At 42.6% G+C, this 26,363-nt stretch overlaps 1 protein-coding gene across 1 annotated transcript; it reads left to right on the top strand.

Annotated features, from left to right (window-relative positions):
- The first annotated feature begins 10,803 nt into the window (after positions 1–10,803).
- LOC136546917 (probable proteasome inhibitor) lies at positions 10,804–14,757 on the top strand. The gene is made up of 9 exons (XM_066538872.1): positions 10,804–11,151; positions 11,690–11,876; positions 12,424–12,612; positions 13,147–13,185; positions 13,557–13,634; positions 13,715–13,746; positions 13,839–13,899; positions 14,000–14,077; positions 14,420–14,757. Exons 1-9 carry the CDS (start codon positions 10,989–10,991, stop codon positions 14,490–14,492), a joined length of 900 nt encoding a protein of 299 aa, XP_066394969.1. The 5' UTR covers positions 10,804–10,988; the 3' UTR covers positions 14,493–14,757.
- The last annotated feature ends 11,606 nt before the right edge of the window (positions 14,758–26,363 follow it).

Below are 26,363 nucleotides of genomic sequence, written 5' to 3'. Positions count from 1 at the left end.
AGTCAACGACGATGAGGAGTAATGAATGACCTTTGGACAAGGCACTAGTTTGTATGATAAATAAAGTTAATATAATATTATCCCGCTACTATGGTTGTATGACACTTATGGTATTGTAAGTTTAAAAACAACTGGTTTGTAACTATGTTATCCTAAGACTTCCGCTATCTTTTACTCTGGTATATATTTGAATAAACTGTTGTAATCTGCAATGTCTGTGATTGGGATCCTGTTTGAAAAGAGAATTGTGGATGATTCGGGTTTCCCGAGGACACCCGACAGACCTATTGAGTTGTTGGGAACTCATGTACGCTATCTGAGGTCTGTTAAGACAACGATAGGTGCACGTGGGCCCGATTCCTTAGGAGGTTCTGCCACAGCTGGTATCAGAGCAGTTCCCATCTAAGATCATTGTAGGTTACTTTGGAAAACCTTCAAAATGATTTGGATCAAAGAAAGTAAACTTGATATTTTATAGTTCAAATTTCTTTCTTCTTACCTTTGATCTAGTCTCAATCTTATCTTATTTGAAAGTTCGTGGTGGATAATATGATTAGGTTTGTCCTATAAATTAAAAATCTAGTACTTATGATTATATAAATCTTTTGTACCTAGATTCGTAAGATCGATTCATGTATCATGCTTGAGCACCTTGCATAATAATTCCCCTTAATAGTGGTTGGGTAAGTAATGTCAATCCCATTCTTGCTAACCTCCATTATCCTCAAGCTATTCTATAGTCCTACCCTAAATTCTACATGCTATGGCAAAGACCAAGAAAACCGCACGCAAGTCCACCAGACCTCATGGAGTCCCTCGTCACCAGTTGGCACCAAGAAACCACGAGCTTGGTGAAGGAAGTGCCAAGACCCTAGGAGATGAAGGATCTTCAAACAACCCCGCCAACCTCGAGAACCTTTTCAAGGAGCTCAACACTCTTCGTCGAGCTCATGCCAAAGATCAAGAAGAGCTAGCGGAAATGCAAAGGGGCATCACCATGACCATGGAGCTGCGGAATGAAGCCTAGACACGAGAGGATGCGGCCAATGAACGCGTCCATGAGTTGGAGTTCTACGTAGAAGACCTGGAGATGGACAATGCCATTCTTCATGAGAATGTCCACCTGTTGTACGCTCAACTTCATCCTCCTCATGGGGATGGTGAAGTTATAGATGAAGAAATGATTGTAGATCTAGGAGAAGTCGAGAATGAAGAAGAGGAGGAGGATCCTGAGGAGTTAGTGTACTTCTTAGATGAAGATAAAGTTTCGTCCGATATGGGTATGGATGCCGAAGACTGAAAGCTCGAAGTAGTAATAGTTCATTTACTGCTTTCCTAGTAAACCAGGGTTATCTTGTGGGATACAAGACATGTAATATAAATAAGGACCCTTTGTAGCATGAAATCTTTTAAATGCTTTCAATAAAGAATAATATAAGTAAACGTGTTTCTCTAACAGATGCCTCATCCTATCACCCGAACTGGTGCTAGTGGCTCGCATGACGATGATGAGTGCCCAAATCCTCCACCAATGCCTTTGACTATGGCAGATGCCATAGCCGCACTCGTTAACGCAACGGCAGAGAATGCTAAGCTGTTAAGGGAATTGGCGCAGAACCAGCAGGCACCATACCCTAATCGTGGCCGTCGTAATGGAAATGACGAGTCAACCTATGTGGATTTTACTGACATACGTCTGCCTGTGTTCTCTAAGGCAGACGAACCTTTAGAAGCAAACGATTGGCTTAGGACAATAGAGCAAAAGTTTGAGCTGATTCACTGTACCGAGGTTCAGAAACCAAGGTTTACGGCACAGCAACTCCGAGGAGCTGCTGGTGCCTGGTGGGCAAATTTGGTGGCAGTACAGCCCGCTGGTCACCAAATCAACTGGAGGGAGTTCAAGGATGCCTTCAGGGCACACTATATTCCAGACGGTGTGATGACCATAAAGTTAGAAGAGTTCTTAGCTCTTAAGCAAGGGGAGCACCCAGTGATGCATTATGTTGGGCGTTTCAACCACCTGTCGTAGTATGCTATTGAGTATGTGAATACTGATAGGAAGAAAAAGAATCATTTTCTTAGAGGCCTGAACACTAAACTTCAGACCATGATGGCAACTTGTGGTAACGCAACTTACCATGAGACAATCAACATTGCTATCGCTTCGGAGGAGAATTACCGCCGACACAAGGAGGCGAAGAAGAAGAAAATATTTGCTTCCGGATCATCAAGTGGCAAGCGTCAAAAGATAGTATACCATCCTCAGAATCATGGCCGTACGCCATTCCGCCCACAACAAGGCCAAAGCAGGCAGCAAATCTTCATTCGCCCTGCAACTAATACGCCTTATACTCATCAAGCACCGCAGCAGCAAAACAATACAAATAACGCAAACCGCAATGCTACTCCCCAGAATCACAATTTTCCATGCTATAATTGTGGTAAACCCAGACACTTTTCTCGAGAATGTCCGTATCCTAGGAAGAACAATCCTGATGCACCCAAAGCCCCTGTTACTCAAGCTCAGAATCAGTACAAGGGCAATGCTCAGAATAGTCAGAAGGCTCAGGCTAAGAAGAAATCTAGAAGGGTCTTCTATACTCAGGTGGAATCTATTTCAGAAGGAGAACCAGTTATGATGGGTATGTTTCCCATTGCTAAGCATTCTGCAATTACCTTATTTGATTCTGGTGCATCCCATACATTCATCAATCGTACATTTGTTGTGAAGCATGGGATAGCTATTGGGGAAACAAAAGAACCCTATCATATACAGTCGCTCGGGGGACGAATCTGTACAAGGGAGGTAGTTCAGCATGTACCTATTGATTTGGGAGGTTATGAGTTCCCTACCAATATGCTGATACTAAAGGATCAAGATATAGATATGATCCTTGGTATGAATTGGTTAACTCAACACGGGGCTATCATAGATGTCCTGCATAGAACCATAAGGGTAAATGCACCTGGCAGCAAAACCCAACTTCTTATCCAACTTCCCTTTCCTAAGAGTACAGTGGAAACAGTCTGTGCAACTATTGTTGAAGAAGCCAAGAAAATTTCAGTGGTATGTGAGTTTACATATGTCTTTCTCGATGATCTGCCTGGTCTGCCACCAGACCGAGATGTAGAGTTTAAAATTGATCTGAAACCAGGAACAGCACTAGTGTCCAGAAGAGCATATAGGATGCCACCTAAAGAACTAGCAGAATTAAAAATGTAACTACAAGAGTTATTAGACAAGGGTTTCATTTAACCTAGTTTAACACCTTGGGGATACCCTGCTATCTTCGTGAAGAAGAAGGACCAAACCTTAAGGTTATGTGTTGACTATCGGCCGTTGAATGAAGTCACCATCAAGAACAAATACCCCTTACCCCGAATTGATTTGCTTTTTGATTAGCTTGCGGGAGCTAAGGTGTTCTCAAAGATAGACTTAAGATCAGGCTACCACCAGATTAAGATCAGACGTGAAGATGTGCCGAAGACAGCGTTTACTACCCGATATGGTCTATATGAGTATCTAGTCATGTCTTTTGGGCTGACCAATGCCCTGGCTCATTTCATGTACCTGATGAACTCAGTTTTCATGCCCGAGGTCTATATGAGTATCTAGTCATGTCTTTTGGGCTGACCAATGCCCTGGCTCATTTCATGTACCTGATGAACTCAGTTTTCATGCCCGAGTTGGATAAGTTTGTCGTGGTGTTTATTGATGACATTCTTATCTATTCTAAGAGCAAAGAGGAACATGCGGAACATCTCCGTATTGTTCTACAAAGATTAAGAGATCACCAACTATATGCCAAATTCAGCAAATGTGCATTTTGGTTGGAGAAAGTACAATTTCTAGGTCATGTGCTATCTGCTGAAGGTATAGCTGTTGATCCGAGCAAGGTAGAAGAAGTCCTTAACTGGAAAGCACCTACAACTGTTCATCAAGTTCGTAGTTTTCTGGGGTTGGCAGGGTATTATTATCGGTTCATCCCTGACTTCTCCAGAATTTCGAAGCCAATTACTGGACTGCTGAAAAATCAAACTTAGTTTGTATGGTCAACTGGATGTGAGGAGGCCTTTCAAACATTGAAGAAATTGCTAACAACTGCACCAATATTAGCACAACCTAATATCGAGAGGCCATTTGATATCTATTGTGATGCATCTGGAATTGGTATTGGATGTGTTCTTATGCAAGAAGGCAGAGTCATAGCATACGCTTCCAGACAACTCAAGAAGCATGAAGAACATTATCCCACCCATGATCTTGAATTAGCTGCTGTTGTCCATTCACTCAAGATTTGGCGACATTATTTATTGGGCAATATATGTCATATCTATACGGATCACAAAAGTTTGAAATACATCTTCACTCAGTCAGAGTTGAATATGAGGCAAAGAAGATGGTTGGAACTTATTAAAGATTATGATTTAGAAGTGCACTATCATCCGGGCAAGGCTAATGTGGTTGCCGATGCCCTGAGTGGCAAGAGTCATTGTCATTGCCTGATTGTATAACCTATGCAGCGAACATTGTGTCAAGAGATGGAGCATCTGAATTTACAAATCATAGAACAAGGTTCCCTGTCCAATATTGTAGTTGAATCCACTATCAAAGATCAGATCATTGATGCTCAACGGAAAAGTAAGGGTATAGCCCATATCAAGGATAAAGTTAGATATGGAAAGCCAACATGTTTCAAGATTGATAAATCAGATGTTATATGGTTCAATGATAGATTGGTAGTACCCAACAATCCGGAGCTGCGAAAGCAGATTCTTGATGAAGCTTATTCTACAAGATACTCCATTCATCCAGGTAGCAACAAAATGTATCATGATCTGAGAAAGAGATATTGGTGGACCAAAATGAAAATAGAAATAGCTCAATATGTGGCCAAGTGTGATACTTGTCAGAGAGTCAAAGCAGTTCATATGAGGACTGCAGGTCCATTACATTCGTTGCTAGTTCCATCTTAGAAGTGGGAAGATATCTGTATGGACTTCATCGTGGGATTGCCTAGGACATCTGTAGGCTACAATTTAATATGGGTTATTGTTGATCGCCTAACCAAGATAGCTCATTTCTTACCAGTCCGAGATAAATATCGAGCGGAACAATATGCCAAGCTTTATCTTGATAGAATCTTCAGTCTGCATGGAGCACCCAAGACCATTGTCTCTGACAGAGGGTCATTGTTCATATCTAAGTTTTGGAAAAGTCTACATGAGTCTTTGGGAACTAAACTTATCCGTAGTTTTGCTTATCATCCACAAACAGATGGACAGACTGAAAGGGTAAATCAAATTCTTGAAGATATGTTGAGAGCTTGTGTCCTTTCCTTTGGTGCTAAATGGGATGAATGCCTTCCCTTAGCTGAATTCTCATATAACAATAGCCATCAAGAGAGCATTAAAATGGCACCATTCGAAGCACTGTATGGCTATAGGTGCTAGGCACCTTTAAATTGGTCAGAAGCTGGAGAACGTTGGTTCTTTGGACCGGATGTGGTCAAAGAAGCTGAAGAGAAAGTTAAACTCATACAAGCCAATATGAAGGTAGCTCAATCCCGATAGAAAAGCTATGCTGATAAGAGGAGACGACCGCTAGAATTCAAAGTGGGAGATTATGTCTACCTCAAGGTATCACCGATGAAAGGAGTTCATCGTTTTGGGATTCGGGGAAAGTTGGCGCCCCGTTTTGTAGGTCCTTTTCAAATCCAACAACGGTGTGGACCTATCGCCTATCGCGTCAAGCTACCAGATCACATGTCAGCTGTGCATGATATCTTCTATGTATCTTAGTTAAAGAAGTGTCTTCAAGTACCTGACCAAGAGATTGACTTTGGTGATGTAGAACTAGAACCTGATTTGACTTATGCCGAGTACCCCATTAGAGTCTTAGATCAGAAAGATCGAGTCACTCGGAGACGTACGATCAAGTTCTACAAAGTACAATGGAATCAACACACTGAAGATGAAGCTACTTGGGAGTCTGAGGATTACTTAGAAGAGAATTTTCCTCACTTCTTCGCTTCTATCTAGTTGCAATACCTTATCTATATTGTAACTTGTCTCGTTTGTCAACAGAATGGAAAACCCCCTCACTAGCCTTTTGAATAAAGTTATGATGTGTTAGCTTGACACATTTCCTTTTCCATTACTTAGCCTTAAGTTTTAAATCTCGGGACGAGATTTCTTTAAGGGGGAAGGGTTGTAACACCTCTGGTGTTTTGACCTAGCACTAAAATTTGACATGTCATCATATGCATTGCAAAGCATTCATATAGTATAAAGTTTTGAATGCATTCACTAAATAAGATTTATTTCATAATGTTGTTATTTCATGTGATGTGATTCAAAACCCTAAATAAGATCATGACTACAAGGGTCAAAATTCATGTGATCATGTGAGGTCATGTGTCATTTGACTCAAATAACCCTAATGGGCCATGTTACTGGTCAAAAATCAAAATTTAAGTAAAAGGAAGACAAATCAAATTTGAATTCAAATTCAAATCACAAAAGTCCTTTTTGCCCCTTTTGACTAATTCAAAATCCATGTGGAATTTGGGGTTGAGGCAAAAAGCAAAGTTGGAGATTATTTTATGTAGATCAACTTTGGTATTCAAAGTTTTTTAAGTTTACATATAAAATTTGGAGTAATTTTGAAATGATTCAAATGCTCAAATGCACCCTAAATTCAAATTTCAAAATGGAGGTAGAATTTGAAAATGTTCCTAGAAGCAAAGTTGTAGAGTTTGAAAAATTGAGCAACTTTCATTTTTGGAGATTTTCAACTTCTTTAGAAAATTTGAGAGTAATTTGAAAAATGGACTCAGTGGCAGTTCTGTAAATAATTCAAAAATCAAAATCGACATCGCCTGTTTGCCACCGGCGACACGCCGCTGTTCGCCGCCGACCTTCTTCACCGCTTTCACGCGCGGTGACACGCCGATGCCTCCGTGGCGAGCTCGCTCGTGTGCTGTCGACACCGCACGCCTTCCTTCTTTCTATAAATAGGAGCACGCCGTCGTCATTTCTCAGTTTCCCGTCGACTGCTCGCCGCCGGTGTCCTGCCCGCGCTCGTGAAATTCGTCCTCGCCGTAGTACCTAGGGCCAATTGCGTTGGCCAGAAGCTCCGCCTCGCCCTGTCGCTCATTCCCGACCTGCTCGTCTCGCCTTTAGCCGGTCAGCGCCACCGCGCGACGTTGTCTTCTTCGGAGCCGGCCAGAGCTTCACCGTCATCGACCACACCGTGGTCCCATCGATCCAGTACGTCTCCGCCTTCACCGAGTCTACCTATGTGATCACGGTGAGCTCCTGAACGTGAAGATCGTTTTGCTTTAGTCCCTACTGCAACGTCGCCGTGGCTACGCCGTACACCGTCGTGCCCAGGCCGCCATGCTCGACGTGGAGGTGTCTCCGGTGCACCTTTTTCCTTTCTGATAGCTGAGATCGGTTCGGGGGAAAGAGTAGGTCATGTAGGTGAGGTTTGCCTCGCCAGAGCTTCACCGCCGGCACGTTTTGCCGATCGGAGCAGACAGCGCCGTCGTGCGTCCTCTTTGGGTCACTGACAAGCGGGGCCTGGCTGTCAGTGCGAGAGAGGAAGAAGAACAGTGCGATTTTGTATTTTCTAAAATTGTGAATAGTGCTGAAACTTTGGGAATTTGTAGGAAAATAATTATAGCTCCAACAATTCTGAAATTTTGTGTATAGCCTCTGTACTTGCTCTAGTATGGTTCAAAAATTTAAAACTTGAAATTTGAATATATTTTTAATGTTCAAATATTCAGTCCATTAATTAAAAAATGCAATTTCCATGATTTTTATAGGTGACTGTATAATTCCAAAAATTATGAAATTTGTTTTGGTACACTAATTTATCATGAGGAAGCTTACATAAAATTTTCAGGTCATTTGGAACAAGTTCATTTTTGGGCTTATTTCCAAATTAATTCAAAAATAAATAAAAGCAAACTCTAAGTGTTTGATTAGTGTTGAATCTTATTTTGGTCATGTTTTGTGACTAGTAGAGTTTCAAGATTTATTTGGTCAAGTCACATGTGTGGTTCTTGACGGTAGGATTGCAAGTTGATTTTGTTGGCTTGCAACTGTACCGTGAAAAATAGTCGTATTCGAAGTGTTGTTATATTTCATGTACCATGACAGCATCATGTTTACATTATCATCATGTTAAAGCATATGTTATCATTTCGTGTAGAATCCAAGAGTGAAACGATTCTAGTTGAACAAGTTATGCAAGGATCCCCGGTTGTCACGGGATTCGATAATTCTGGTACTGATCCGGAACCCGAGATCGTCAACGAAGGCAAGCCCCGGTTTATGCATTAAACCCTTACCTTGTTTACTTTGAAAAGTTTATCACCTATGTTACTTATTGCATTAAGTTGATTAAATTCAGATATTACCTACTTGATGCATTGCCTACCTTGTTAATTGTTTATCATCCTTGAAGATGATTTTATTTACAAAGGCGTAGAATGCTTAGTATGCTTATGGTAGGTTTTCAAAGTAAAAGTTTCGATATAATCAAAGATGGCATACTGGCCAAAGAAAGAAAGATGATAGAATGAACTATAGACTAGTCGGGTAACTTATCTTGAATGTTGGGTAATGTTGCCGACTATGTCGCTTAAAGGCCACTCATTGTGGATCTTCTGAACGAGACACTTTGTAGTACTGGTCACATACTCCGGTAAGCCTACTTTGGCTAATCCGATACTAAGACGAATGCCCACGCACTGGGAGTGGAGAGATGGCGGGAGTAGCGTGTACCCTCGTGGCTGGAATGTGGCCGGATTTGAGGTGTGTTGTGCTCTCGGGTGACATGGAGATGGCTTAGTATAGGAGGATCTGGTAGCGAGGTTGATATATGCAAGATTAAGTTCTACATATATCGTGTGATAAGGAATCCCTAGCTGGGACTTGAATCAATTCGAATTGCCGGTGCTCCACGGATATGGAGACTCGATTCATTACAGAAGCAATGCAGGACTGGTGAATTACTAAAATATGAGAAAAGAATGGACTGAGAAGGAATGGAATATGGGAAGTGTACATTTAGTTGAGATAATGAACTTAAAGGACTTTGGGGTCAAACTTGAAAATAGGATGAAGAATAGTAAGCTTTTGGTAAAGAACTTTTTGAATCTTGCTACATCCTCACCTTGCCCTAATACCTGCATCTTTAAAGTCTTTCACCCCCTATTACGTCGGATTAGTCTTGTTGAGTACTTTTGTACTCAGGGTTTGTTAACCCTTGTTGCAGGTGAGTCGCATGCGCGGGCTTGTTTTGGTCCCTGCTGCATGTCGGTGTTTGAAGTCAACGACGATGAGGAGTAATGAATGGCCGTTGGACAAGGCACTAGTTTGTATGATAAATAAAGTTAATGTAATATTATCCCGCTACTATGGTTGTATGACACTTATGGTATTGTAAGTTTGAAAACAACAGGTTTGTAACTATGTTATCCTAAGACTTCCGCTATCTTTTACTCTGATATATATTTGAATAAATTGTTGTAATCTGCAATGTCTGTGATTGGGATCCTGTTTGAAAAGAGAATCGTGGATGATTCGGGCTTCCCGAGGACACCCGACAGACCTGTTGAGTTGTTGGAAACTCGTGTACGCTATCCGAGGTCTGTTAAGACAACGATAGGTGCACGTGGGCCCGATTCCTTAGGAGGTTCTGCCACAGGAAGTTAGGGTTTCACTCACTTTCTCCCTCAATTAGCCGTCTCTCCCTCCCTCCCTCAGATCGAGCGTGCTCCCAGCACGACGTCCCTCCCTAGCCTGACATTGAGTCCGCTACTGTACCCTCCCCATCCTGCCGCCCCCTCCCTCCACTCCCTCCCTCCCTGCCTCCACTCTCTCTCTCCCCACAACCGCGATGCCCTCCCCTCTCTATCCCCACGGCGTGACGGCATCGTCCTCCCCCACACACAGGGTCGGCGCGCCTCTGCTCCCTCCCTGGCCAGTGGCGGTGGCCGCGCTCCCTAGGCGGCGGTGTGGATCCGGCGCAGATCCGGCGGAGGGTGCTCGGCGCCCCGGCGGAAGAGGTATGCCTTCATTCCTCTCTCTCATCTCTCAGATCGAGGGAGGATCCGTCCCTTACCCTCTCTCCCTCACAGATCCGCAGCGACGGTGACGATGGGCAAGATCCAGGACCCGTAAGGAGTCCGGATCCGGCGTGCTTGCGCGCGGGGAGCCTTGAACGACTCTGGTGGGCTCACGACCTCCGCTCTAGATCCGGTGGGGGCGGCCCCGACGAGCGGCGGCACACATGCGTCGTAGATCCTGCAGCCGTGGATGGGCTAGACGGGCCTATCCATGGATTTTCCTCTTTTTTTGTTTTTTTTATTTGGTTAACCGAGGCGGGCACACAACCACCTCAAGAGATGGTTGCGATGCCCGCCTCGGTTAATCCAAAACGCCCGCCTCGGGTAAACTTACTGTAGCAGTGTGTGCCAGCGCCGTAGACTCCCCCGAGCGGCTAGGTGGGTCCAAGCCGCTGGCGAGGTCTGAGGAGTGTGTGCCAGCGCCGTAGACTCCCCCGAGCGGCTAGGTGGATCCAAGCCGCTGGCGAGGTCTGAGGTGGCGCGTCGTTGCCGGGCCTCCAGAGCCCATATCGTTTTCCATAAAAGTTTAATTGTTTTCTCCTGTTGCCCAAAGCACGAGCATGTTTTTGCTAGTGTTTATAATTTGAAACGGAGTAATCCTGGATTCCGGCATCTCAAGAAGGTGCGAGCCTCGCAGTATACTACTAGAAGCAACTAAGCCCATCTGTCAGGTCAGATGGGACAAAGGCGCGCCGAGTACTAGAGCGGCGCGGCGTGACTTTTGACTTCTCCCCAAACACCCGAAGACCCCAAACCCACCGATCGCCGCCTAGGCTTCCCCTCTCCCGCTCCTTCTCCGGCCACGACGTCGATCCCGAGCCCCCGCCACAGCGCCGCAGCGGCACGATGGTGACCGACGCCGCGGCGATGGCCGTCGTGAGGGCGGCGCGCCCGGCCCTCCGCGGCGCCCACGACGGCGTCGCATTCGCCGCCCACGCCACCTTCCTCGCCGCCGGGTACTCGCTCTGCGCCGTCGGCCCTGCCGTGCTCGCCGACCCCTCGCCCTCAGGTGCGTGCGCTCCCCCCTGGCTCCCCTGTTTTGAGACTTCGTCTGTTGGTTAGGTTACCGGACCCCAAAAACATTAGGGTTCACATTTGGGCTGGTCTGTTCACTCTGTTGGACGTGTTTGGTTGATTCATTCGATAAGTAATGGTCAGATTTGACGTATGGGTAGTACCTCATTGGTTGTCTAGGTTTTATGGCGCGATGTAATGAACTTGTAGCGGAGAATATGATATTTGGTCCCAGAATCCCAGATTCACTTCTTTGTCCTGAATCTGATGAACACGTTGCTTGTAGAGAGTTTATATGTATTGTCTGTAATTGGTTCAATTCCTTGCAAAGAGCTCAATGGAGTCCTATCTGGTGATAGCAGGTTAAGTCTTAGCGAAGTAGAGGGATAAGCCATGAGTAGTCAGAGTTTTTAAAATTGCTAGACAATGGGGAATTCATGCTTATAAGTCTGCTTGCGTTTCTATGATTAAGGCGCTACCCCTAATTCAGAAGTCAGTTTTGAGTTTTCGATCTGTAATTTTCTTAATTACAGGTGATGAGGAGGTGGGTATTGATGGTTGGAACAGCATGGAGAACTGTTACGCCTTTTTGTACAGCAAGGAGGAGAAGGGCAAGAAGAAAAGGGTACTAGTGAAATGTCTGGTGATCGGTGAAGTACTTGCAATTGATGTCTTGGATCTTGAGGCACAAGATAAGGGCCCTTATAATATCCAGATTAAGTACGTTTGGATCCTGCGACTAATTTATTTTTGCAACATTGTTTGGTTTCAGTTTCTATGATTTATTAGCATAGCATATTTATCAACGAGTAATAAGAGCACTAGGATAGGAATAGTTGTGGTCGTGGACAAGTGTCATGTTCTGGTGCTCATACCAACCAGAAGCATGGTTTGTGCAATCGTACTTACACGCCATGTCTACTAGGAAACATTATTGTATCATGTGGTTCTACTTTGAAAATATCATCTCTGCAGTTTTGATCTTGATTTAGTAGTAGATGGTACAATCTAGGCTCTTCTATTACTTTAAAAGGACCGCATATGATGCAATAAGAAATTTTGACTTATTCTCTATCTTTTATAAGGAAATATGAATGTAGTGTAATGGTAATCTACTTCGTACTTAGCAGAAATTTACAGAAATATATATATTGACATACTTGTTTAATTGACTCTCCCCTATCCCCTATTTTGTTGAGGTTTTCTTTACTCATCTGAATTGTCCAGTTTTATAGCCTCAAGTTTTAACATGATTCCTTATATGTAGTGTGAAAGATTTCTTTGTCGAAGAGCAGCCAAAGAACTATGGGGATATGTACAAGAATTTTGCAAGCTTCATTGAGACTGTGAACTCAAATGTGTTGTGCAAATTGGATGGAGACACTGCTGCTGCTGAGGCTGCTAAGAGCGCTGCTGCCAAGAACTCTGATGCTGAGAGAAGTTCATCAATCCAGAGGTATCATTATGTTCCTTTTTTTTGGCAATACCGTAGTCACCGGAAACGGGGGTGAAGGCATCGACCCTTGACCCAGGAACATCGACCCAACCTGGGTACGCGAGGTCATTTTCGACCCCGCCGTGTAAAAACCTCTCGCAAGTAGCGTACCACTTTCCTCGACCATGTCAGTATGGGAACTTTTGTGACTATGGACAATACTCTCCCACCATCTATCTTCTAGGTTACATAGGAGCAACTATACCTTGCTATTTTTTCTACCTTAGTGTCGATGTCTTAAATCATCAATTGTTGGAAATTAAGGTTAGTAATTGGTCAAGTCTGCAGATTCTTCTAATTTTTTTTGCTCTCATAGTTAAGAGTTCTGGAAAACATCAACAAAAGCTGGAATTATTTGAATATTTTTGTTCTCTCGAACATGCAGGAGAAATTTGTGTCTTCTATATTATTAAAGTTTTCTTGAATATAAAATTTAACTGTGCAATTGGTCTCATTCTCTTGTACTTTTCTAATACAATACACTTGTTTTTCCAGCTCTGAAGATCCAGGTCCTAGAACTGCTGACCCTTCCGGGTATGATCCCCAGACAACATCATCCCTTTTCTTTTGCATGTATACATCTTTAGTATTTTCCTCCAGCTCCTGTTGTGAATTGGGGCGATTGATCCCCTGTACCTTCTTAGGCCCCGTTTGAATCCATTGATTCTGAGAATCCAGATAGAAAAAATCCTAGTATCTTATCCAAACGGTCTAGATTTTAGAGGGATTTTAACTCATTGATTTTTAGAATCTCGAAATCCAATAAAACTATTGTGATTCTTTTTATCCGGATTCTTAGCAAATATTTGTTTGAGTTACAATAGTTATCATCTGCACAGTTGGAGTATTGTATTTTCTTGTGGGGCTGTGGCTAATCAGTTTCTATTTTATATGTTGTGATGCAGCCTAATTTATCCTCCAATAGCACCACTTGGTTCTGATGATCTCTACCCTGGATCTGGTGCAGGCTTCTACCCTCACAGGTATGTCTTCAACCATGAATGAAAAGCTTGTGTAAAACTTGGAAGGAATTGATAGCTTTATTTGTCTGTTCTGTTTACAGTGGTATTGGGAGCGGTGGCAGCATGCACGTTGGTAATATTACATCTATTAAACACTGTCCAGTTTTTGTTGTTATGTTTGTGCATGTCTACAGCCAAGGCTTAATGATTATTTTGGCGCAACAGGTCCTAATGATCCACGCTTCTTTCCTTCTAATCCCTTCAATGCCCCATTTGGTGGCCCTGGGTATGTTCTGCTTTTGTTTCACTAAATTTGTCATTTCAAGATCACTTTGTGAGGTACTATTTTTGTTATAGTTCTTAATAAAAATGAATGTTTGAAACAGGAGTGTTCCACCAGGTGGTCGCTATGATCCAATTGGCCCACCTGGTGTTCCAGGGTTTGAGCCATCTAGCTTTGTTAGGTAAGTTAATCATTGCTAGCATTTTCTTTGGATTCTTTCCCATTTATAAGTTTTTTCAAGAATCAAGATGGCCTATTGTCTAACTCGGTGCTGCTTTACAACCTGTCAATAATTAACTTAACGGCTCTCGAAATACGCTTTTCCTAGTGCAGCATCCTGTTGTACATTAGATTATTGACACCCTATATAAATACATATTCTCCCTGATCACCTTGGAAGATTAAGTGATATCCAATTGAAACTGTCAATGCTTATCGGCATGTCCATTTGATTGCGGAATCAGCAGCAGACTTCTAAACCTGGTGATAGCTAAATATACTTTTTGTTTGACTGTTGATGTAGGCGTCCAAGGCGGCCTCCAGGCGGGAGCACCCACCCAGACCTTGAGTTCTTCCAGCAAGGCCCTGACTTCTGAGACTCGCATCGCACAGAGGCTGGACCTCGTCTTACCTTCACGAAATAACATGGCATGTTCAAAGTGCTGAGCCCAGAGCTAGATATCCGGCTTGGTGTGATTGCAACTGCTGTATCGCGGATAGTCCTAGTGCACACTGGCTGTAAAGATGGATGTGAACATCTGTGTATTTACCCTTAGTTCCAAACCAGCGTTTGTCATAGCCTTAATGTAATATACTTTTGTGTATATATCGGGTACCGGAACTGAAAGCGAAACTTGACAAGTATTGTGAAAGCATGCGAAGGAAGGAAAAAGGGAAGAGGTGCATCCTCTGTCGCTTCTGGCTGCTGCATCTCGAGCCAGGGAATATCCCGCGAGAAAATTGGTGCCGTGCAGGTCCAGGGGTTAGTTGGTTAGCTAGTGCCCGATGGGGCTGCCCGCTGCCGGCGTACAGGCATTAGTTTTTGGTTGCGACGTGGTCGTGGTGCCGTGCGGTGCAGACCTGCCATGTCGAGGCTTTTGGATCCTTTCCCCGGCCCACCCCTGGGTGCCCATCATGCGTCTCGCCCCCGCCGCGCTTTTGCTTCGCCGGGTACACTTTGCTTTTGGAGTACTAGCACTAGCAAGTTTTACGGAATCAGTGATGGACGAACCGTGAGTGAACTCGCATGGCATGGCATGGCATGCCACGTTATCCGGGCGCCCTGGTTTGGTCCGAGGTCCATCGCCATGATGTGGTCCGCCGGCAGCGGCGGGCAGAATTATTTAGTGCGCCTATGCGCGTGCCATTAGAGTCCTACGCGCCGTATCAATTAGGCAAAGGAGCAGGATTAGCACCATTCCCCCACTTGCTATGCTTCTACAAAACATCTGCAATGGTGCAAATGGAGTAAACTTATCCGCGCCATAATCGGCAAACCTAGAGAGGTGCTAGATGATCACTGGACTGGGATTAGGAAGCGGAGATGTGGAGTATATATACACATCTAAATACTGCTGAGACTATATCCGCATAAGTTTTTTTTGTCAGTGAATTCTTAGGCCCTGTTTGGTATAGCTACCAACAGGCTTTTTTTTTTTTGCCAAACATGTTTTTTTCAAAACAGCTTCATTCACCCATGATTTTTTTTTTGTTGCTCTCACAAAGGGATGAGGTGGGATGAAGTTGAAAAAAAAAACTTATTCTGGCTTCACCTGACACCTGTGGCGCACAGTAGGTGAATGCCAGATTTGACTCCGCTCAGCACGCAGGCTCGGCGGGGGGCTCGTAGCCGCCTGGCCATGCGGCCACCGGGGCGAGGCCGGCGAGGCTCATGGCCTCTAGGATGCGGGATGAGCGGCACGCGACCCGTGAGGAAGGCAGCGGTCCGTGAGGCACTACTACAGAATGGACCTGTTGTCCCGGGCGGTAACAGCCTTTAGTCCCGGTTACCGCGCCGGGACAACGATCCCGGGACTAAAGGTGGAACCTTCAGTCCCGGGTCATCGAGCCGGGATTAAAGAGGGACCTTTAGTCCCGGTTGGTAACACCAACCGGGACTAAAGGACCTCCAGCCGAGCGAACCTGGCGCACCCTTTAGTCCCGGTTGGGGTTACCAACCGGGACTAATGGTTCACCCTTTAGTCCCGGTTGGTAACCCCAACCGGGACTAACGGTTCCTTTTCTTTTTCTTTTTTTTTGTTTAATTTGTTTTCAGTTCAGTTACACGTATTTGTTTAATATATAATATGTTTTTATGTACGTATTCTACGTTGCTAATATAAATACACGCATGCATATAATTACATCTAATTCACATCTTGAGCATTATTATATTCGAATAAAGTATGAAACTATATATATTATAGATATATATATATATATGTGTATATACAACACTTTCGTAATCTTGTTCTCGAAAATAACGATATCAATAAACATTTAATTTACATCATTTATTCCTTAAGATCAAAGTAGAACTCGCCGTTGGGATTTAGCACTTTTTCTAGAAGATATCCTGCTATTGACTCTTGAACTGCTTTCAGATGGTCTTTTTGCATGACCCTTCGTTTCAACCATTCAGTCTTGCATTTGAAATAAAAGGAAAAGTATTAATACACATATATGTATATATATTCTTTTAAAAATAAATAAATATTGATATATACGTACTCTGAGGACATCTTCAGGAGTTCTTCTTATGTGCGCAGTGATAAATTCACAAACGTAGTATCCACACAAGTTATTACCTGGTTCCTGCCGCAAACACCACTGTACGAGAAGAAGATTATTCTCATCATCTCACACGTAAATTGAAGTACGATATAGTAATTAAACACGTGGGGAAGTGTATATAGTACAACTTACTGGTATTTCAACTACATTAAGTGGTGCCTTGCAATCTTTGCGATGTTGCCGAATAAACTCTTTCCAAACCCTGTGCGACCAATAATGTACGATCGTTAATAAATTATGGCAAAGTCTATTCAATAATAGTTGTGCGCGAGAGATCGAAATTACCCCTGGATAATATCTATCATATCTTGGTATAGTGCCCGTTCTTTTCTCAACGAGTCAAAGATTAGTAACCGACTTGAGTTTAACTCAATGACAATGAGTATCCAGTGAAAACTGCATCGGTTTATACACACACGTACATGCATATAAGTTGTATTGATATTACATAAAATGTGTAGACTACATTATTATTAACACTTACTCAAAGTTGTACGGGAAAAGTATTGTTGTCTTGTCGTGCTGCTTCACGAAGAACTTCATGATATTCCTCTGTGCTTCAGATACCCAGTGGTCCTTGACAATAATATCGGTTTTGAATACGATATAAGGATCAATGAAGCCAACACTGGTGTCTTGTATTCTTTGGAGCTCTGACATCTGGAATCTATATATAAATATAAGTTACATGTGAGGATAATTATATACACGTACGCATGGAAGTGAGTTTATTAAATAAAAGTAAGAATCACTTACAAACAAAAGGAGCTCATGATTGATTTGTCCAGAGCATCCAAGTGGAATAGTTGATGCAATTCTTCGAAACTAATATGTAAGATGTCATCGCCACGGAAGTAATGATGGTCTCTAAATCTGACAAAGATCCACTGCTCACCCCTGCCACACGCCTGCATGTACCACTTGTTGAGCAAGTACATTTGCGTACCCAATTCATTCAGAGCCGCAGGGTTGTACAGACTTTTGCCATATTTATAAGTCTTCCAGGTATCAACTTCCAGGTTCTGGATTGGAGCTTTGCCCGTCAATTGATCCAAGGTTAAACCAGTATCTTTAAAAAAAGCATTAAGGGCTTGAACCGACACTTCTCCAGAGTTGTCTGGTCGATAGACTTCTATGTTAGAACCATATTCATTAGCAACAACAAGATTTTGCATTGGTTGCTTCTGTTGTCCGAGCTGTGGGACATCCTTCCCTGATGCTCTTTTCCTTTTCTTATCTGCATCATGTGACTTCACGAGGGAGCGGTCATAGTCTGATAGTGGCGAAGGCTTACGAAGTTCAATCAACTTTTTCTTGTGAGCATCGACCTTCTGCCTCAGCACATCTCGTGGTATGTAAAAGTACGGCTTCTCCTTAAGCTTTGCTTGACTCTTGTTTTTGATATCTATAAAAAAATCTTTTACTTTTTTGTCTTCTTCAGCTGCTATTTGCTCATCAGTCTTTTCAGGAAGTATTTCTTGAGAAATAACTCTTTTTCTTGGGGTCTTCTTTGCCGCCGGGACCTTAGACGTCTTTGTAGTGCGTCGCTGTGGAGGGGGTGGGGGCGGTGTTGGAGATCGGCGTGGAGGCGATGAGGCCAGTGTTGGTGGAGACCGGCGTGGAGACGTTGGAGATCGTTGTGGAGGCGGTGGGGCCGGTGTAGGAGTTGGAGATCGTTGTGGAGGCGATGGGGCCGGTGTAGGAGTTGGAGATCGTTGTGGAGGCGATGGGGCCGGTGTAGGAGTTGGCGATCGCCGTGGGGATGAAGTCGTCTCGCCCCCCGCGACGCTGTGATGAGATGGGGAATGAATGATTAGGCTAGGCTGGGGAGAGACCCTGCTATAAAAACAATTTGTGTGTCAATTATTTTTGAAGCCAATAGAAAATTAATGGAAAATAATATTTCATTCACTTTCATTCGTACCTAGGGTGAGGTAGGGGAAGCGGTGGCGCCCCAGGAATGATGATGAAGCGTTTGCGCCATTGAATAAATGTCTTCTCTGTTTCTCCTAGTGTCTTCTCCCCATCACCACCTTCAATGTCAAGAGGAACATTGCTGTAACCTTTGAGCACTCTATCGACCGAGACGCTAGCATATCCAGGTTGAATAACTGATCCATGGATTCTTGGTGTCTTCGTTCGGTCTATTGGAGATACAACCCCGACAACCACCATGATTGATGCATTACCATCTGGAATGTGCAGCTCACATTTTGTTAGAGGCTCGGTAATGTCATCAACAGGGAAGCGCAACCCAGCGTCGTCTTGAATAACTGGCAGCTCCGTAGAAGCACAACTGCTTTTCATCTGACCAACGGGGCTAATGGTGACTCCCGGCGTTGATTGCGATTGCATTTGACTCATTGCTAGCTGCACTTGCCTCTTGATCTCCTCCTGCATTCTTGCCTCAAGAGATTTTTCTCGTTCACGTGATTCAAGCAATGCTTGTCGTGACTCATCAACAAATTGCTCCAATGCACGAATTCGTTCTGCCTCCTCATCCTTCTTTCTCTGGCGGCTTCTGTAGGTATCCTTGTCTGCTGGGAATGCGTGTAGCCACGGAACCGCCCCATAGCCTCTTGTTCGACCACCGTGTTCGGGATTCTCTAGGGCATATGTCAATTCATCCTTCTCTCTGTTGGGCTTGAAAACACCACTATCAGCTTCTTCCCTAGCACGAGCTAGTCTCTGTGTTGCTCTCTCAATTTTTTGGCCGAAAATTAGCTTGCCAGTGTCTGGGTCTAGGCTTCCCCCATGAGCGTAGAACCAATTCTTCGCGCGTTGAGGCCAGTTCTTTTCTATTGTTTCAGGTATGATTCCCTTGGCAGTAATCTCTGCTTCTAGGTTCTGCCACTTGGGAATAGCACTCCTATAACCACCTGATCCCATGCGATGATGGTATTGCTTCTGTCGGGCATTCTGCCGATTCCTCATCACACGTTCCTCACTGTCTTGAGATGTCTTGTATTCTACGAAGGCATCCCAATGGGACTCCAACTTGACAAACGCCTTAGCATTGAAATTCGGCGTAGCATTCTTCAAGATAAACTTTTTATACAATGTCTTCTTCCAACTCTGGAACAATGTTGCCATCTTCTTCATTGTCCAATCCCTCACTAGCTCCTTCAAAGCATCATCTGCTTGTAATGTGAAATGCTGAGTGATATCTCTCCAAGCTAGGTTCTTATCACGATCAGATACAAAACTAACATTAGGAGCGGATATCTTCTGCTTCCATTCACGAGCACTAACTGGGATCCTATCCCTTACAATGAACCCACATTGATTGACATATGTCTGAGCATGTGGTCCCAATGGTTTGCCGGTGTCGGTGTCGAATTCTGATATTATGAAACGGCCCTCTAATGGCTTTTTTGGCCCTCGGACTTTCCTACTTTTGTCGGTGGTTGATGTAGATCCAGAGACCGGCTACATGAGTAGAAACACAACGATTAACAACAAATATACGTACGCATGCATCTATAAGAGATGATAGATAATCGAATATACCTCGCCAGTATTTTCTTGCGCGACAATTTGTTGATCTTCAACCACCGGCATATTCAGGATATCATCATAATCAGCAAAGTACTGACTCGTGTCATCTACATCCACATTGGTGCCGGCGTTGATAATATCCGCCATTATGTCATCACTCAAGTTATCATCCGGAGCAGCCATTTGTATCTTCAAGATAACACATAGATAGAATTATTATGGTACATAACATAAGTACATGTGATAACACATATAGAATTACTAAATCCAATTAAATATAATAACACATAATATTTCATAAGGATAAACAATAATAAGGTATAGGCTTTGGAATCGAATCAAAAACACTTTCGATCCAAAAACATGGAAATAAGTACATGTATATATATACACATAGAATGATACAATATATTTTCTCTCTCTCTCAACACATAGAAATAAGTGCATATGTCTATATCTCTAGATATGCATGTGATAACACATTGAATGTCTCTCTAGATACAATTTTCTCTCTCTCTCAACACATGAAAATAAGTACATGTATATATACATATAGAAATAATTAAGTACATATGTATACCATATAGAATCTCTCTCTAGATATATATAAGAGATAGAATATATAATTACTAAATCCAATTAAATAAATCCAACATGAAATTAGATAAACTAGTAATAGATAATACATTTTAAAAAATCTAACTAACTAAAAAATTACCTAAAAAACTAACATATATCACCTAACAATCTAACTAACATATATCAATTATCTAATAAATCTAACTAACTAAAAATCTAACTAACATATATCAATTATCTAATAAATCTAACTAACTAAAAAATCTAACTAACATATATCAAAAACTATCTAAAAAACTAACTAAAAAACTAAATAACTACTAAATATTGTTTATTAGTATTATCTAAAAAAACAATGAAAAATCCAACATTATAATCGATCGACGACGGCAGTGAGGCCGGGCGGGCGGGCGAGTTCGACGACGAGGCCGGGCGGGCGGGGCTCGACGACGGTAGACGAGGCCGGGCGAGCGAGGCTCGACGACGGCAGCCGATCGAGAGCGCAGTAGAGATCGAGTTCGACGGCGGTGGGCGCGCGGGAAGCCTCGGCGACGGAGGGTGGGATCGGGTGCAGCGGCGGAGACGGGATGCGGCGCGATGCGGGCCGGGAGAATGGCGCGGCCGGGTGGGGGTAGACGACGACGGCGGCGCGGCAGGACGAGCTCGACGACGGCGGATGGCGCGGCCGAGACGAGATCGAAGATGAACAGAACAGACGTTCGATATATATAGGCCGGGACCCTTTAGTCCCGGCTAGTAACACCAACCGGGACTAAAAACCCTTTAGTCCCGGCTGGTATTACCAGCCGGGACTAAAGGCCGAACCCTTTAGTCCCGGCTCGCCTTACAAGCCGGGACTAAAGGCTTTTAGTCCCGGTTGGTTTGACCAGCCGGGACTAAAGGTATTTTTGGGCGCGCAACGAAATTGCCGCCCACCCTTTAGTCCCGGTTCTTAGTCTGGGCCGGGACTGAAGGCCTAAAAGTTTTGGCAACCCGCCAGCGTAATTGGCCTGGGGTTTTGATTTTGTTTAATACTAGGTTAAACAATTAATTCCATATCAACTTCAATACTTTGCAATATTTATTTTAAAAAATACTATTGATTAACTAATTATTTATTGTAAATAGGAAAATTTTGTAACCTAAAGTTTTTAATTTCTTTTATGAATATAGAATATAAATGTTACTAATACTAAGTATTTTGTTAATGCAAAAATATATTTGTAACTTAAAATTAATAAAACTAATATTATTCGATAGGAAATTTATTATCACATTATTGTAACGTCAATGTTTCAATTTTTTTTCGGTTTTTGACCAAAATTGACAGGAAATTTTGTTAAACCTATAAAAATAAAGAAAATATAGTATTTTTTGTTGTACAACTTTTTCAAATGAAAAAATGGCCTATATAAGGATTGTTGTTTTTTCAATTCGACCAAAATTAACAAACTTGGTATTCAAAACTTTTCAATTCGAAGTCATTTAGAGTCCATAATACTAGGGACAAAGTGTTGTTTTTTCATTTGACCAAATTTGACTTGGTCAAACTTGCTCAAATGAGACACTAAATGACCTCAGATGAAAAAACTCTGAATACCAAGTTTGATCATCTCAGCAAGATCTACAATTGTTACATAGATCATTTTCCCATTTGAGAAATTTTTATCAAACACTAGTCACAATTTTCCTTATCTCTTATAGACTTCTAAAACTATGTCACACACTTGTGAAAATTGAACTACATTTTGTTCAAGCTTTCTCAAATGAAAAAATGGTCTATATAAGGATTGTAGATATTGATGATATGAACAAACTTGGTATTCAAAACTTTTCAATTTTAGACAATCTAGGGTTCCGAAAACTAGTTTGTAGGCGTTGAAATTTAAAAATCATAAATTTGAACCGTCCAAACTTTCTCAAATGGAAAGTTGACCAAAACAACAATTGTAGATCTTTTTGAGTTTAACAAACTTGGTATTCAAAACTTTTCAATTCGAAGTCATTTAGAGTCCATAATACTAGGGTCAAAGTGTTGTTTTTTCATTTGACCAAATTTGACTTGGTCAAACTTGCTCAAATGAGACACTAAATGACCTCAGATGAAAAAACTCTGAATACCAAGTTTGATCATCTCAGCAAGATCTACAATTGTTACATAGATCATTTTCCCATTTGAGAAATTTTTATCAAACACTAGTCACAATTTTCCTTATCTCTTATAGACTTTCTAAAACTATGTCACACACTTGTGAAAATTGAACTACATTTTATTCAAGCTTTCTCAAATGAAAAAATGGTCTATATAAGGATTGTAGATATTGATGATATGAACAAACTTGGTATTCAAAACTTTTCAATTTTAGACAATCTAGGGTTCCGAAAACATATTACATAATATCCGTCTCTAAAACATAATATATTAAACATGCATCGTTGTATCATGCGGGCACAACAGTGAATTTCTTCTTGACGTATGACCCTTGGTTATGATCTTGTCGTAACCATGGAGTGTCTTCATCATTTAACATGATGCTTGGATCTTTCTTCACTATGAAGGGTGGAATTCGGACATTTCTTTCGTAATCTTCGGACATGTCTGACTTGTCTTCAATTCCTACTATATTTATTTTCCCAGAAAGAATTATGTGGCGCTTTGGCTCATTGATCATTGAGTTGATGTCTTCGTTTTTTCCTCTCTTTGATTTTGTAGACATGTCTTTCACATAGAACACCTGACTCACATCGGCAGCAAGGACGAATGGTTCCTCTTTGTATCCAATATTGTTGAGGTCCACTGTTGTCATTCCATACTCTTTGTCGACTGTTACCCCTCCTCCGGTCAGCTTCACCCATTGGCACCGGAACAAAGGGACTTTAAAATTAGGTGCGTAGTCTAGTTCCCATATCTCTTCTATGCGGCCATAATATGTTTGTATATTCCCATTTGGATCTGTGCCATCTATGCGAACACCACTATTTTGATTGGTGCTCCTTTTATCTTGGGCAACTGTGTAAAATGTATTCCCATTTATCTCGTACCCTTGGTACGTGAGGATATGCCACGATGGCTGCCTAGCCAACAAATACAGTTGCTCATCAATATTATCATCGCCTTGACATTCTTTTCGCAACCAACCACTGAAACTTTTCATGTGCTGACGCCTAATCCAAGCTTCAGTCTTCCCTAGAAACTTGGATCGTAAGAACTCCTTATGTATCTCGATGTACGGATGCACCAATGACGAGTTCTGAAGAACTGTGTAGTGTGCTTTATTGAAATAATCGTCTTCCATGCCAATATATGTTTTCTTCCCTAAAGTTCCTTTACCACTGAGTCTCCCCTCATGTCGTGATTCGGGAACGCCAATCGGAGCAATGTCAGGAATAAAGTCAACACAGAACTCAATGACCTCCTCTGTTCCATAGCCCTGGGCGATGCTTCCTTCAGGCTTAGAACGGACTTTCACATATTTCTTCAAGACTCCCATAAACCTCTCAAAGGGGAACATGTTATGTAAGAACACAGGTCCAAGAATACTAATCTCCTTCACCAAATGAACTAGGATGTGTGTCATGATATTAAAGAAGGATGGAGGGAACACCAACTCAAAGCTGACAAGACATTGAACCACATCGTTCTGTAGAGTAGCTAGTTCCACTGGATTGATTGCCTTCTGAGAAATTGCATTGAGAAATGCACATAGCTTCACGGTGGCTAGACGTACATGTGGAGGTAGAATTCCTCTTAAAGCAACTGGAAGCAATTGCGTCATAAGCACGTGGCAGTCGTGGGACTTTAAGTTTAGGAATTTTTTATCTGGCACATTTATTATACCCTTTATATTGGAGGAGAATCCCGATGGGACCTTGATGCTGCTTAGACATTCGAACATGCTGTCCCTCTCTTCTTTGCTAAGCGTGTAGCTAGCAGGACTTAAGTAATGACGTCCATCACCTGTCTTCTCTGGATGAAGGTTGTCTCGTTCTTTCATGCACTGCAAGTCCTGGCGTGCTTCAAGTGAATCCTTTGGCTTCCCGTACACACCCATGAATCCTAACAGGTTCACACAAAGATTCTTTGTCAGGTGCATCACGTCGATTGCGTTGCGGACCTCTAGGACTTGCCAATAAGGTAGCTCCCAAAAGATGGACTTCTTCTTCCACATGGGTGCATGTCCATTAGCATCTTTGGGAACAGATTCACTGCCTTGTCCCTTTCCAAATACTACTTTCACATCCTTGACCATTGCGAGTACATCTTCCCCGGTTCGGTTATGAGGCTTCTTCCGGTGGTCTGGCTTACCTTTAAAATGCTTCCCTTTCTTTCTTACTTGGTGGTTCAAAGGAAGGAATCGACGATGGCCAAGGTACACGACCTTTCGACATCTTTTCAAATATATACTGTCAAGGTCATCAAAACAATGTGTGCATGCATTATATCCTTTGTTTGTCTGACCTGAAAGATTACTTAAAGCAGGCCAATCATTGATGGTTACGAACAACATTGCTCGTAGGTCAAAGTGTTCTTGTTTGTACTCATCCCAGACACGTACACCTGGTTTGTTCCATAAAACTAGAAGTTCTTCAACTAATGGCTTCAGATATACATCAATATCGTTGCCAGGTTGCCTCGGACCTTGGATGAGGATCGGCATCATAATGAACTTCCGCTTCATGCATAACCATGGAGGAAGGTTGTAGATACATAGAGTAACTGGCCAAGTGCTATGACTAGTGCTCTGCTGTCCAAAAGGATTCATACCATCTGTACTTAAGGCGAACCTTAAGTTTCTAACCTCATTTGCAAACTCTGAAAATTCTCTATCTATCGCTCTCCACTGGGACCCATCAGCTGGGTGTCTCAGCATATTGTCTACCTTACGGTCTTCTTTATACCACCGCAACAACTTTGCGTGGTCTTTATTTCTGAACAAACGTTTTAAGCGTGGTATTATAGGAGCATACCACATAACCTTGGCAGGGATTTTCTTTCTAGGACGTTGTTCACCCTCGACGTCACCAGGATCATCGCGCCTGATCTTATACCGCAATGCTTTACATACCGGGCATTCATCCAAATTCTCGTATTCATTGCCATGGTAGAGGATACAGTCATTAGGACATGCATGTATCTTCTGGATTTTTAATCCCAAAGGGCAGACAACCTTTTTTGCTTCGTACGTAGTGGTGGGCAATTCATTTGGCTTCGGAAGCATCTTCTTTATGAGGTTTAATAAATTCCCAAATGCCTTATCGGATACACCATTCTTTGCCTTCCACTGTAGCAATTCCAGTGTTGTACCCAGCTTTTTTTGCCCCTCTTCGGCCATCGGGTATAGCAACTTCCTATGATCCTCAAGCATGCGCTCCAACTTAACTTTCTCTTTTTCACTTTCCTATTCTTGTTGTGCATCACGAATGGCATCGCCAAGAGCATCACCGAGATCATCTTCTACCGCTACCTCTTCTTCATCTCCCCCCATTGTAGTATCATCAAAGGCACCATACTGAGCAATAATGTCATCAATGTCTAAATCTTCTCCTTCACCTTCTTTCATCATGACCCCGCTTTCTCCATGCTTAGTCCAACATAT

Source organism: Miscanthus floridulus, chromosome 3, assembly GCF_019320115.1.
Source record: "Miscanthus floridulus cultivar M001 chromosome 3, ASM1932011v1, whole genome shotgun sequence".
Lineage (NCBI taxonomy): Eukaryota > Viridiplantae > Streptophyta > Magnoliopsida > Poales > Poaceae > Miscanthus > Miscanthus floridulus.
Note: the sequence above shows the minus strand (reverse complement) of the source record. Positions and strands in the feature narration are given on the sequence as shown.

Coding starts and splice junctions, on each gene's coding strand:
- LOC136546917 (XM_066538872.1), top strand. CDS start 10,989: ATGGTGACCGACGCCGCGGCGATGGCCGTCGTGAGGGCGGCGCGCCCG. Junction 11,152..11,689: donor CGCCGACCCCTCGCCCTCAG/GTGCGTGCGCTC, acceptor TCTTAATTACAG/GTGATGAGGAGGTGGGTATT. Junction 13,186..13,556: donor AGAACTGCTGACCCTTCCGG/GTATGATCCCCA, acceptor GTTGTGATGCAG/CCTAATTTATCCTCCAATAG.